The following is a 15286-nucleotide window of genomic DNA, read 5'->3' on the forward strand; positions in this document are numbered from 1 at the left end:
AAAAAAACCAAACAAACCTGCAGAGAAAAACTAAGCAGTCTTGTATTTCTGACCATATGGGAAGTTCTCTCTTCAGCATTAAATGGCTGGCAGAAGCCACCAAGCCAGTCACCCACTTCAGACTTACAGGTCATTAGTTTCTCCAAAGACTTCCTGAGCAAATGACCGCATGTGGGAGACTGAGAACAGGAATGAGAAGGAAACGGAAATGGGAGCTTTGTGTTGGTGTCACTGGGGACTTTTGGTCTTTTCAACATCCCTTGAGTTCCTCCGAGAGTTTTAGCATCAGTCAGTAGAAACAAAACAAACACTACAGGCCCATTAATGCTAGCCACTAAGCTCATGGCTCAGCGTCTCCCCTCCCCGCAAACTACCTCCAGCACCTGCATCTCCAGAGCCAGCAGCACCTGTGCTGTGTACTGTCACTGCTCCCTTCATCTAGCCCCAGCACCTTCAGCGCAGAGTACCTGACCCTTGCTACCTGGCCCCCCACCCCCCTCTACATACCACCTAGTTTATTTCTCATAGCATTTAATCACTACTGCAAACTACATTATTTATGTGTTAACTTGCTTATCCCGTCTCCCTCCTCCAGAGGTGAATCTCATGATCCAGTGGCATTCCCAGCACCCAGTACATGTCCAACACCCAGGAGGCATTCAATAAATACTCAGTGAATGAATGAGGATGATGGATTAGCAACACACACTCATGCCTAAAAAGAACTGTATGTGATCCATGATGACACCTACACATTATTGCCTGAGATGATAGATTCATCCTCAGTGACTCCCCAATTAGCCCTCCCAAGGCCTCCCCAGCTGGTAGGGAATCCCACCACTTCTAAAAGGAGCCCAAGAGGGTAACTCTTGAAGCAGACAAGCTCAGTTTGCTTGCTTCTTCCTCCCTGATATATACATTCAGCTACTTAAAGAAAATTTCAAGTTAAAGCATGTGATGCAGCCACTAGAAAATAAGTTTAACTTAGAGACACAGTGATTAGCAGAGTTCACAAACTAAAGAAAAGTTCCAGAGCATGTACATCTGCCAGTGATTTCCTGATCGGCTGAGTGAGTGCATTTTATGACTCTCCTAAAATCTGAAATGAAATTTAATGCCATCTAGGAAGGGGTAGGTGTTTAAAGGTACTCTGAGGACATGAGGTAAGATGGATTCAGAAATAATCAGATATATGAAAAGCTATGTCAGGGTTGACTCAAGTGGCAACCTCAGAAATACCAGGATGCAGCCTTCAAGGCAGCTGTCCATTTTTAAATGCACTGACCGGTAGGTAGGCTTAAATAGAGAAAGAAGCATGTGCTCCAAAAGGGGGTGTCTGATGTTGCCTAGAAGCACAGCACAGATAAAAGGTGACTCAGAGACTGAGCAAGACTCATGAGTTTTGAGCATTATTTCAACTGCCGAGGCATGTTGCCAGAGTCCCAAGAAACACCATACCTGTGACAGGGACACAATCCTCCATCTTGGGCACATACAAAGAATTCCAAGTTCAGAAAATCACAAACTCACCAAAACCTCCTCAGAAAGAATGTTTTTCTGGGGACTACTGTAGATGTTCTCAGGGTCAGTGTAGGTGGATTTGGGTTTCCTTCCTAGTGGCACTTATGGGTTTAAAAATTTTAATTCTTAGCAAAACATCTTTATATAACTGATATCTTGAGATGGTTTCTCTCCTTGGTGTGTACTCTCTGGTGGATGCAAAGGCTTGTACTCTGGCTGAAGGCCTTGCCACACTCATCACACTTAAAAGGTTTCTCCCCTGTGTGCACTCTCTGGTGGATGCAGAGGCTGGAGCTCTGACTGAAGGCCTTCCCACACTCATAACATTTATAGGGCTTCTCTCCAGTGTGGACTCTTTGATGCATGCAGAGGCTGGAGGTGTGCCTGAAGGCTTTCCCACACTCTTCACATTTGAAGGGCTTTTCCCCAGTGTGAACTCTCTGGTGCATACAAAGATTAGAACTATTACTGAAGCCCCTCCCACACTCACTGCAGACATATGGCTTCTCGCCAGTATGGACTCTCATGTGGATTTGAAGATGGGAGCTCCAGTTGAAGGCTTTGCCACACTCATAGCATTTATAGGGCTTTTCCACAGTGTGAATTTTCTTATGTCTATTAAGTTTTGTTGTTGTGCTAAAATCTTTACCACAGTCATCACATTTGTAGACCTTCTCTCCTGTGTGGTCTCGCCAATGAATACGAAGTTCTGATATGTGAAAGAAACCCTTATCACACTTGTCACATTTATGGGGTTTCTCTGCTGTGTGGATTTTCTGATGCATAAAAAGATCTGCTCTCTCAGAGAAAAATTCCCTGCACATGGGGCACTTGTAGATCATTTTTCCTATTTGGTATCGTGACTTAGAGAAGAAAGTGTCCTTACAACTATGAGTTTCAGGACTGCTACTTCATAAAGCCTATTATTTTGCCATCTTGGCAATCTATCTCAGGCTTGCTCTATTGGGCAAGCTTACCATCAACCTCAGCTTCTCCCTGCCTGTCTTTCTGTGGAAGGCTTCTTCCTGCATAGTGTTCCTCACTCAGAGCTCTTACTGATTACAAAGTCACACTGACTTTCATATGAATCCCACAGCTCACAGCACAGAGCTTTCTTTCCTTTAGATCCCTTGCAGTCAACATTCCAGGGGCAGGAAGGAGTAAGCCTTTGTTTCAAACCCCCGGAGTCTTTCTGATGTTCAGTACTCTTCTACTTTTCACTCATAAAACAAAGCCTGTGGAGTGTGATCTGTTTCCCCAGGGCAGAAGGTGCCAGTTGGTGGGGAGCCCTGGCAGCACCTTCAGTTGAGTCAGAACGTCGCTCTGCCTTCTGCCCATCAGACGGCAGGCCTTGACAGCATGAAGGTTCCTTGGCTCCAGGCACAGCCAGTCTTGCTCCCGGGAACTCTATAGAGTAGCACGCTGGTTTTCTGTAATACAAACAATAATCAACATGCAATGTCCTTTCTGCCCAGAAACATCCACTGATTTCAGGATTAATGCTACTTTAATGGAACCGAGGGGAATGGGAGATGACCACACACACACCTTTTTTCGATCCTGAAGAGACAGTTCTCTTATCTTCCAGCGGGACGATGTCTCTTGGACTTGCAGGTCTGAGAAGAGAATTTGAAGATATCACACTCCTGTTCTAGGCCAAGTATGTGATCAATTACAGCTTATCAATTATGTGAACATCAAGGAAAATCTGATAGAAGAGAATTCCTCCCAAGACCCATAAACAAATTCAAAGAATAGCTGTCCTGCACAAGAACAAGAAAAAGTATCTCCGCCGGGCAGTGGTGGGGCATACCTTTAATCCCAGCACTCAGAAGGCAGAGGCAGATGGATCTCTGAGTTCAAAGCCAACCTGGTTTACAAGAGCTAGTTCCAGGACAGGCTCTAAAGCTACAGAGAAACCCTCTCTCAAAAAACCAAAACATCCAGAAAAAAAGAAGTATTTCTGCTTTGAAAGATTGACCCCACATATGAGAAAGAAGATACAGCATATGAATATCAAACATTCCCTAGCTGAACCATTCATAAGGTCTTCCTGGCATGCTAATCAAGAGCTTCCGAACCTTACCCTGGCACTGAAGCCTTGCATGGCCTGCCTGGTCCTCTCTGATTTCTGTACTTGGCTTTTCTCTTCAGTTCTCACACAACCCAACTTCACCCTGCATTATATGGCCTTTCCATACTGCTCCCAAGGTTGGATTCACTCTCCCATGAGCCGTGTCAGCTCCCACTTTCCTAAGTAAAGGAGGCCCCTAGCAGTTAATCTTATTCAGTTTCTTCAAAGCACATACAACTTGTAATTATTTTCTGTTTCCCTGGGTTTTGAACCCTCCTGTACTGGGATGTGAGTACTGAGGAGTGAACTTGGCATGTTGCTTACCACCATGCTCTGGCAGGTAGTACTTGCTAAGCATGTCTATGATCCTTTAGGACTCCTGCTCATACCCCACCAGGGCTGTCTTATTCTAGAGAGCAGATGGGAAAACATTTGCCATTGCCTTATTTAAGGCTTCTGATAGTAGAGGGGACAAAAATAGGTTGATGAGGAGGAAACAAAAGAAGCAAAATCCCTAATACACTCACTGGAAACTATCTGAGGCTATGTCAGCAATTTTTTCATCATACATTTTTGCATACATTTTATACAGTGATACATCAATTAATAAATAAAATGGCATCAATAAGTATTTTCTTTCTCTGTGCATGTGTATGCATACATGTGACATGGCACACATGATGTCAGAGAAAAACCTCAAGAGTTGGTTTTTAGTTTCCACCTTGTTTGAGACAGACTTTTGTTTTGTCATTATACGCTGTCAGGCTAGCTGGCCTGAGAGCTTGTAAGGAGTCTTTTGTCTTCACCTCCCATTTCACTGTATGAGTGACATACAACATACATACACACATAGCATGCTCGTGCCCATACTCAACTTTACCAAGGTTCTACAGATTTAAACATCTGCTTTTACTTACTGAGCCATCTCCATAACTCTTAAAAATGATCCATTAAACAGGAGACTTCTAAAAAGGTTTTAGTTTTTTTATGGCTATATGTATATATATATACACACATATATATGTGTATGTGCCGTGTGTGCGTGTACGTGCGTGTGTGTGCAAGCTAGGAAAAAGTGTCAGATCCTCTGAAGTTAAGAGTTATAGGTGGTTGGGAGCTATTTGATGTGGGTGCTGGGAACAAAACCCCAGTTCTCAGGAAGAACAATAAGAGTGCCTAACCACTGAGCCATCTCTATGGCCCCTAAAATGACACTTAACAATTGCTTCATATGTACATGGTAGGTGACCAAAAATGTCAACAGAGAGATGGCAAAATTAATTGGTTTGCTCTGAGTCAAAGTGTTAGGGCTGTGAGATCCTCACAATAAGTCAGTGATCACTGTCCAGGTCAAACTGAACCTCTGGGGTAAGCTGCCAGGAAGCAGGCAGAGAAACCTGAACCAGGCTGTATAGACAAGCTATTACCCTGTTTGTGGCAAGAGGCCAAGGGTGCAAGGGGTGGGGCTCTGGATCAAAGACAGTTGGACCACCCTACAACAGCAGCTCTTCCTTTGAAACCTGATATAAATAAACCAATAGCTAAAAGGAGAGGGTACTGGGTGGCATATGGGCACTGTACCTACAGGGAGATGCCACTTTACTACATAAAGCAATGTTTAGTCTTGGGTCACCCTACATCCACAGGAGTGGCATGATGATATGGTCTTTAGAAGCAAAGTAAGAAAAAATAAAGGCAGGCAAAGCAAAAAGCACAAAGGGCAAGCCTTCCAAACCAGTGAATTCAGAGTACAGAGAAGGATGTGGAAGAACACTGTGTATCTGACTCAGGTGCCAAGAAAACTTCCCCTAACCCAAGTTCTTCAGCAACAGCAAAAAAGGCTGAGGACCAGGCATACCACTACCCAGGGGTGCCATGATATTAATGAAACCCCAAATGGCTCAAGTCTCCAGTTGAGCCTACACCTAGGAGCATGAACTATCTCAGAAGAGCTGAGAAAGGCAGGGCAGAGGACAAAGGAAGCCAGCCACTGGTCTTTCTCTGAGTCAACCCCAGACATAATTTTTAGGAAACAAAATAAAACAAAACAAAACAAAAACCCAAACCAAACCAAACCAAACCAAACCAAATGAAACTTCAGAAAATGTGCTAGGGAAACAGCCCAAGGTCTAAATACTAGACAAAGCTCTGCAGATTAGACCTCTATAGACAAAGGTGTGGCTCAGTGATGTGCCTGCGGGTTTAAAAGCTTGGCTTTGAGAATGCTTAGGACTTAGCCTTATTCCTCATCCTCAAACCAGCAGAGCCTACTTGGTATGCCTGCCTACTCAAACTGACCCTCACATTGCAGAGGCAAGAGGTCAAGAAATGAGTCTTAAATGACGGAAAAGGATACCAAAAAGAGGCTCTAGACTGTGGCACTGCAAAGGAGATTCTGATGGTGGAACATAGACAGGACAGGTGGGACGGGGAACAGCTGATGGCAGACTTCCTTCAGAGACTGTCAGGCCACAAAGCTACACATAGTTTTGTATTGCTGCTACTACACCTGTACTCCTCCTCTTAGGCTCCTGGGAGGAAGATCAGGAGAAGAGAACAGAGCAGACACAGATACTCCAAATGAGGCCTAGCCTGAGGCAAAACTTGAGTGATAGACCCTCTGCTTAGAAAAAAAGTTCAGAATCAGGCTGTGGAGGAAGGGCTGCTGGTAGTGACATTGGAAAAAATGGCTTCCTTTAGCGTTCCCTGGTACATGCACAGTTGACCAGAAAGTTTAAGTTTATTGACTGAAAAAGAAGAGCTCTTGAATTTCTGAGGGATTTCCCTACATCAGCCCAGAGTTTCTACCCAGTAATGAAGAGCAAGGGTGCACAGTTGCCATACAGCAGCAGCTGGGGAGGCGGCACACTGTGGGGTAGGGACTAGGAGAATGTAGGTGCCAACACTGGATGCCAGTTCTCCGAGGTAGAAGCAGAGGATGGTAGGCTGTAACTATGCAACATTTACATGGACACCTGGGTAGGGGGACCTCCGTTAGGTTACTGGAAAGCTGCAGCCACACAGCCTCCAACTTCAGCCAGCTACTGTGAAACAGGCAGAGGTCAGGACTTCCATACAGGCACACAGATGTCCCTACTGACTGAGAGGAAACTAGAAACTAGCCAGGTGAGGTTGGCTGGATGGCACCCTTGGAAGTAACTCTTAGAACATCATGGGAAGATGTATGAAGAACAGCTGAGAGCTGATGGCAGCTGGAATAGAGGTAGGAAAATTATGGTTTTCCAAAGCTGGGAAACCTGAGTGAGGTACATATGCTGAATGAAATGAAAAGAAAGGGATTTAGACACATCCTCCCGTAGCACCAGAACTGGCACACAGGTCCCAACACGGCTTTACATCTATTTTACAAACTGAGATAATGTATATGGCTTTTAGAAGGAGCTGGCTCTGGGAGCTAAAGACTATGGTGCTCTGTGCTTTGTTCTACTTGGGGGAAAAAAAAGGGGAGGCACACATGTTCAGGCTGCCAAGACCAATAGCAATTAGTAATCTGCAGTCAAATCAGAGACTAGCTCTGGGAATGAACAGAAACAAGAACATGCAGCAGGTGGCATTCAAATTCCTAGGAGTCCATTTGTTCCTTTGTTTACTTTGAAATTCACCTGGAATTTTCATAAAAAGCCTGAGAGGCCTCTGCATATACAAATGCTGTAATAAAGTCCTGAGAAAGACACAAATCAGAAGAACTCTCACAATTCAGCTGAGTGATGGGGAAGGCTCTGTTAACCAATCTCCTTTAAGAAGTGGAACCTAGTTAAGGAGTGGTTACCTGGAGCCCAGGAAAAAAACTGGGACGGACCAGGTGCGCGCTCTCTCTGGGTGATTCTTGCCAGACACAGTGGAATTCTGACTTCTTGTGGCGTGAGTTTCCCCTTATAACAATTAAAAATATAATTGTTTAACTTTAAGCTAGCCTGGTTATTTCTCGAATCAAATGAACAGTTACAGGTGGTGCTCAAAGTGGGGCCGCTTGATTCTTTGGCGGATCTGGCCAGCCACGGCATAGAATTCCCACAGTGGTCCTATTTAGCCGCTACTGGCTGATTTCCGGGTCTAGTTTTTTCTGGGCTCACAGAAGCTCAGGCAGTGAGGGGAAGTGGGAGGCCAAGGCAAAAAGGGCCGAGGAGCTGGTGTCCAGAGCAGCCACCGCCACTGAGGGCAATGATTGAGGAGCCCGCACCCAGCCCATCTCGCCACCACCGCCAGAGTGGGAGGTCCCCGCCTCCCTCTGCCGACTGTCTCATGTGGCTGTTGAAAAGCCAGAGACTTTCAAAGAACACACAGCCTGTGATTTATACTAAAAAATTTCTTGATTTAAGCATATTTTTCAGCATTTAACCTAAACCAAGCACGTGGATTCAAGTGCACCGTGACACCTACTGGCAGGTAATGGTTATTGCACCTACTCCAGCTGATTAAACCACAGGTGAGCTTTATTATTCTAAATATAATTCATAAGTTACTGATTTAAGAAGGGCAATATGTCAGACAATCTAACCATCCAAGGTTTCAATAGCCTTTCACTTATACCATGTGTGAGGTCTTACAAGATGCATATGATGCCTCTTCTACATCACTATTTTTATTTCTAGGGCTTAGTTTTGTCCTCAATATTTTTTTCTTAAAAATAGGGGCTGGAGAGATGGTTCAGTGGTTAAGAGCATTGCCTGCTCTTTCAAAGGTCCTGAGTTCAATTCCCAGCAACCACATAACCATCTGTAACGAGGTCTGGTGCCCTCTTCTGGCCTGCAGACATACACACAGACAGAATATTGTATACATAATAAATAATAATAAAAAAATTAAAAAATATGGTTTGATAATAGAAAAATGATGCAGTCTTTACAGACTGAATCCAGGCTTCTTAGGAAAGAAGTTGGAAATCTGAAAAAGGACACAACCACCTTAACAAACAATTTTCAGTCAGCTGAGGTGCTTTTAAACACGGCACAAAACTTCTTAAAAAGGAGGTCATACATCTAAAGGAAAATACAAACACTTTGAATAACAAAACTCAGTCGAATGAGGTGCTTTTACAAATGATACAGACTGGTAACAAACTTTTCAAAAAAGAGATTGCACAAATGAAGGAGGATACTAGAACTTTACTTAGTAAGACTAGGTCAACTGGGATATTTTTGGAAAAGATAGACTGATAATAATTTATTTAAAGAGAGATTCAGCACTCTGGAGGAGGAAACAGCTGATTTGGCACATAAAAGTCATTTATTTAAAGAGAGATCCAGCACTCTGGGGGAGGAAACAGCTGATTTGGCACATAAAAGTAATTCATTTAAAGAGAGATTCAGCACTCTGGAAAAGCTGATTTGGCACATAAAACCCAGTCCATGACAGTGGGTACTGAAACATTATTTCAGAGAATTTACACAGTTGATTGTATTAATTGGACTCTGTCAAAGGGGTATGACAGATTGACTGATAAAATGTCTCCCCAAAAAGGTAATATGCATGCCATGAAGATTATGTCCAAGGATGAGATATTATCTCTACTGGACAGACTTCATACCTTGAAATCTTCAATGAGGGCATTAGAGCAGAATACCGGACAGGAGGTCCATACATTACAAAAAGCAGTGGTAAACAGATTTGAAAAGATTGAGGGAATTATTGACTTTGATGACCAGGAGCAAAAGGTAAAAAGGCAAAAATCTAACCTCGTCAGTGCATAAAAATCTCTGGGATAGCTTCCCCGGAGTTCTACCTGCGTTTCCAGTAATAACATTAAAAAAAGTATTTGGCTCCAAATACCCTAAAAGTAGTCAAGGAATATATACATGGGAGCCCATACATATGACTAATCTAAAAGAAATTAAAAGTGGCTTACGGACTATATTCTTCCTTTGTTAGGAAGACAGCCAAAATCTGGGCTTTCAGTAACAGCCAAACCTCACGATTCGGCTCAGTTAATATCAGCAGTACTAGAAAATAGGCCACAATTGCATTGGAAATGCTTTCTTAAAGAGGAAGCAAGAATTTTAGAACAACAAGAAAAAACAAAAGAAATTGAGATTTCCCTAGATCAAATTCTAGGTAAAGGACTTTACTCTGATCCTCAGGATCAAGCTCTTTATGATGACCACACCCTGTCCCTATGTACCACAGCAGCTTTAAAGGCTTGGGACAGAATTCAGGAACAAGAAAAGAGTTAAATCATACCTTAGGGTTAAACAGGGTCAGAGAGAACCTTAGTGACTTTTTGCAGGGCTGTACAAATAGGGTAACTGACCCAGAAGTTAGACGTATAATAATTAAATCTTTGGCTTATGAGAATGCCAACACAGAATGTGAAAGGATCCTGGGACCTTTAAAGATCAGATCAGCACCCATAGATAAATGGGTCTTGCATACAGTAAATATCAAGACACTTGACTATGGTACTGAAGCTTGGGTAGAAAAAGCATTTCCAATGGTAAGAGAAGACATCAAAATACCAAATGTTTTAATTGTGGTAGAATGGGACATATGAAAAGGGATCATAGACTACAGATTTCTAGGAATAATGCATCCTCTGGGAATGACAAAAATAGGAGGACTCAGCCTTCAGGTATATGTAGGAGGTGTGGCAAAGGCCAACATTGAACCAATAAATGTAGGTCAATGAAGATAGACAAGGCAACCCGATACCATCAGGAAACACTGTGGGGGTCCTCTTGCAGGCCCCCATGAAGAATGTGGTCTAGTCATTCCCAGTTACTGTGAAGAACGTGTCATGCCAGGAAAATTAAAAAGTCCTATGCCTGATGTCAAAAAGCGATAGATTGGTTTGTGAGTTATTTTTTATAGATAATTACATTGGTATAGATTCTTATATATTGATACAAAGTTAAATAATATTGAATATTGTATGCATGCATGCTTCTACCCCTGTTAAACACTTTTTATATATTGATATATATTTACAATATTGCAGTGTACATTTCTACCTCTTATCAAGATACTTTTACATTGTTTACATTTGGAGGTCATTGTCCTCATTTATTGCACAGTTGTTTATTGTCTTAGTCTTTAAGTTATATAGGTATTAAGAACTATAGATCAATAGTCATCCATGTTTGTCATACTTATAGTTAGACTAATCAGGTTCTTTAGATACACAGGGATTATATTCTGCATAGACAGATACTCTTCAACCACTTCAAAGAACTGTAAAAAAAAAATGGCATTTAAATAACTTAGAGTTCTGTTGAAGTGAGACATAATTGCTCCTAAGACACTCTTGGAGCTTGTTTTCTTCTTAGCAGAACTGGCCTTTTGCCCATACCTCAACCACTGACAAAGATACACAGTATCCGTAAATGGATAAAACAGGACTGTCATATCCTGCCAAGACAGGGTAAGATCGTTTTGAAAAGTTTTTTGCCTTTGAAAATGGTTTGTCAGTCATTCTAGGCCTTAGCCAAAGTTGGCTGCTTTAATGTTGCAAATGAGACTTGGGTGATTGCCCAGGTAGCCAGTTGTCTCTGTCATTTGTTGCACATTTTGGAAGTTGCTTGACTGCACTTCCTGCTTACTCAAGTAATATTGTTTCCTTTCTCAGATCTTCCATGGGGTTGAAGATTAGATATTGTAGTTACCTTCCTCATGATTTAGCCAAGCTTAATTCTGATGCAAGACTTAGACTCCTTGAAATAGAATGTTTAGTAAAACTTTTGTTATGTGTTCCTTGCTTAATATTGCTTATATTGTTTGTAATTTCATATTCGGTATCTGTTCCTATTGTATATAGTTGTACTGGGTTTGGATCGATCTTGCTTAGACAAAAGGGGGAGGTGATGACGGAAGCTCTGTTAACCAATCACTTTTAAGAAATGGAACTTAGTTAAGGCGTGGCTACCTGGAGCCCAGGAAAAAAACTGGAATGGACCAGGTGCGCACTCTCTCTGGGTGATTCCTGCCGGACACAGTGGAACTCGGACTTCTCATTCTTGCGGTGTGAGTTTCCCCTTATAACAATTAAAAATATAATTGTTTATCTTTAAGCTGGCCTGGTTATTTCCCAAACTGAGTGAACAGTTACAGTTGAGTAATCCATGCAACCTAGTCATAGCATCCCACACAACAAAGGAGGTAAGATTAGCTTAGCCTCTGTGTCTGCCAGCATTCTGTCTGTCCATCAGGACTGAAATATCCCCATTCCAACATTTTGCCTAGTGAACACTATGATGTCACCTCTGCTCACAGCATCTTCAGTCTCCTAACCATTTCTGGTCCTACCACTGAAATATTGGCTGACTCCTTTCCCACTTCCTATTCTAGCTCAGTTCCCACAGTGCCCCTGCTGTACCACCACACCCATGGTGGCACCCAGGCTATGCCCTTACCTGGACCTCTGCTTAAAAACTCATGCCAATCAACCTTCCTGGGCTCACCATGGTCTCACACTTAACTGCTAACTTTCATGCCACTCTGAGCAATGTCTCAGTCTTTCCAAAACCAACCTTCTACTTGTCTGCACATGATCCTGAGCACCAAAACAGTGTCATCAGACTTCATCTGGGATGACAAATCTCAAATGGACACTAAGCCTCCCTATTTTTTCTGAAAGTCCTGGATATACACTCACCCAGTATTTTAATTCACAGCACACCATGCTCTTTTCACAAGTTCCCCTGTGCCTACGACAAGAGCCTTTACTAGCACCCAGGCTGCTAACCTCTATTTGACACTCTGGTTTATTCCCTCTATGGGTTCTATAGAATGTGTTCCTGTCTGTTCTCTAGAGTTTCAACCCCCAGCAGTTGCCAGCGAAGAGCCAGCACAAATTCCCTAAAGAGCTCTGGACTCAGGATGCTCCAGTGTGCCCACCTCCCAACAAGGAATAGTCCCCATCCCATAGCCTTTACTTGTCATGACTAACATGGTCTAAAGTACTCCTGCAAACATTCTCTCTCAGTGATCCAGCCATTCTACGATTCACTGTCAACCCTTACCTGCTTTCCTGCCAGCTCTGTTCTCCAAGTCCCTTCTATTTAGGAGTCTCAGCTTACATGGTCCTGTAATAATCAAGCTCTAATTGCAGTCCTTCACACTCCACAGCTAGCTCTTTCAAACACACTGCTGGGACTCTCCTTTCTGGTTCCTCTCCACCTAAATCCTCAGCCTCACCTTATAAGACAGCACCGGCTGTTCTAAAGCAGGAGAAAAGATCACCTGTAGGTCTATCTTTAGGGCTCAACCACTCATGTGCTAGTGAAGAAATGCTGACAGCTAGCTTTCTGCAAGATGGGTTTTTTTTTTTTTTAACAGATTCACCAAAAGGACAAACCGCACAAGTATCTACCTGCCCATCCAGATCTCTACTGTCTCAGACTAATATAGGACATAACCTGTTTCCACTGTTACTGTTCTGAGCCTCTCACCAGCTGGGAAATGTCTGCGGCTTCTGCCAAACTTGGTAGGCAGCTACTGCACCAGCTACATGTACCCCCCTGGACCTGCAGCCAACCTCCTCTGCACATGTCCATGTATACTCTCTCTCTCTCTCCCTACCCCCATGCAGATTGTAGTCTTTCCTTCCTGAAAGTGAAAGGCAGCAATTCCGCCCGAGGTCCACATTCCCCAGAGGACATCTAAAATGGAACTGTTTAGAAACATCAGCAGCAATTTCAAGACAGGGACCCTATTACTCATAAGTCAAGTAAAAATGATCCTTTTAAGGAACTGAAATGCACTCAAGCTTTCTGTAGATCTCTAACTGTGGGTGCTCTGAAGTACCAGCAACTCTTACTCTAGACAGAGTGCCTATGAAGCACTCTGAGTGTGGGAGTAGCCCACATGTCCATCATACCTCACTCAGAGCCAGACCCACAGAGTATGTGATATATACATAGTCAGCCATCCAAAGCATTAGGAGTAGCTTCTGGGGAAAGAAAATAAACAGATATGCTGACCATCTCGCTACCCCAGCACTTCTCAGAAAGCACTTCTCACACTGCAGAGGGAAAAAGCTACCGGATCACCTTTCTCAATGACAGCTGCAGATGGTGTCATAGTAGCTGGGTAGGACTCCAAGAAAGATGGTGATATATGGGTGGGAAGTGCAATGAGTCACAGCAGCTTTGAGATCTGGAAGGCTGTGCTGGAAGATCCTGAATCCCAGCTCCCTCAGGGCATGCTGATGAGTGGCTGTGATCATACTTGCCAGCCTAGAAGAGATGACAGTCCTGTTGCTAACCTCTTAGACACATGCACACGGGCCTGTGTTCCATGGATATCCGATTAGGGCAGGCATTGTGCCTGCTCTAGAGAATATGAGGACTACAGCACACATGTCAATCCCAGATTCCTTTGACTAGGCTCTAGGAGAGGTCTTCCCCCAGGAACACAGATGGTGAGCACTTCTCAGCTGAAACCCCTAGACAAGATAGCCACAGGAAGACTAGCAGGGAAGGAGTTCAGTGTGGGGAAGGCAGGGGGTGGAACAGAAGCAGGACCTCGGTCAGAAGCTCCCACCAGCAAGACACACTCCATGTGAAATGACAGGACTTCTCTGTGGAACTAGGTTTCAAGGAAATAAAACCATGCCCACTTTAAGAACCCAGGTGGTAATGTCTCTATTTTCAGAGACAGGAAGGCACTAAGAGCTAGTCCCAAAGGGCAGACTGACAGCAGGGAATACAAGATGGGACACCTCAGGAGAGACTGCAGTCTTAGAGGAGCAAGAGCTTTAGACAAATATGATCTAGCTCTCATTTGTCATTTACACACTACTCTGAATTCTGTGATGGGGACACACACTTCCACTTCAACACCCCACCAATGTTGTTTTCTCAGAATCTTTTGGACCTTGCTCCTGAAATCCCTACTCTTCCCTCCTTGTGGCTTTTCCTTTAACACCCACTCTGGTCCTGAGCCCCCCTCCTATGTAGCCCGACCACAGTTCAGTAACAGAACCCCTTGCTCTAACTGCAGGACCAAGTGCCCACACTCTTCAAGAGCCATCAGAACGAAAGGAAAGGAAAAAGGAAAGGGGAAAGGAAAGAAGCATACACTGGCATCTCCCCAATCTCATTCTTGACACAGGCTGAGATGTGGTCCTCACACCTGATTAAGATGAAGATTTAAGCCGGGCGGTGGTGGCGCATGTCTTTAATCCCAGGTGAGGCAGAGGCAGGCGGATCGGATCTCTGTGAGTTCGAGGCCAGCCTGGTCTAGAAGAGCTATTTCCAGGACAGGAACCAAAAAAAGCTAGAGAAATCCAAAAAAAAGATGAAGATTTCATAGATGAAGGTGGGCCTTAATGGTTTTTAAAGTGTGGTCTATTTACAGGCACAAAGGCAAATAAGTGGAGATAGGGCAGAGACTTAGATGTGAACAAGAGCCAAGGCTTATCAAGGCTATTGTCTGCCCCCAGACACTGGAGAAGACAAAACTGTAGCTTCCCTGAGGCTTCCGAAGGAGCGGGGCCACCATCACCTCATAGCAGTCAGAAAGAATAACCACAGCACTTTATGACAGCAGCCTGAGAAACTACTAAAGAAGGAAAAGGCACGCTATTGGGAGCCCTGCTCCATCTGGGGACAGTACATAAAATGGATGTCTCTGTTAGTGATGTGTATGTTCTGTAGGATCCATCCTTCTCCCAAGCCTGCCTCATTCTAAAAGTTGGACTCCCCTCCTGCCTATGTACCCAGAGGGACGGGTAGAGCA

At 43.7% G+C, this 15286-nt stretch overlaps 1 protein-coding gene across 5 annotated transcripts in view; it reads right to left on the reverse strand.

The window, feature by feature from the left end:
* Window positions 1-6: 6 nt before the first annotated feature.
* Znf664 (zinc finger protein 664) overlaps window positions 7-15286 on the reverse strand; it is a 31598-nt gene continuing 16318 nt past the window's right edge. For all 5 annotated transcript variants that reach the window (XM_026784167.1, XM_026784157.1, XM_005344365.3 and 2 more), the window contains 2 exons: window positions 3070-3137; window positions 7-2951 (listed from right to left, as the gene is read on the reverse strand). In XM_026784167.1, the coding sequence (XP_026639968.1) occupies window positions 1662-2363 (702 nt within the window). In that variant the 5' untranslated portion in view covers window positions 2364-2951; window positions 3070-3137 and the 3' untranslated portion in view covers window positions 7-1661. The remainder of the gene's footprint in view (window positions 2952-3069; window positions 3138-15286) is intronic.

The sequence above is a fragment of the Microtus ochrogaster genome, chromosome 2, assembly GCF_000317375.1.
Source record: "Microtus ochrogaster isolate Prairie Vole_2 chromosome 2, MicOch1.0, whole genome shotgun sequence".
Classification (NCBI taxonomy): domain Eukaryota; kingdom Metazoa; phylum Chordata; class Mammalia; order Rodentia; family Cricetidae; genus Microtus; species Microtus ochrogaster.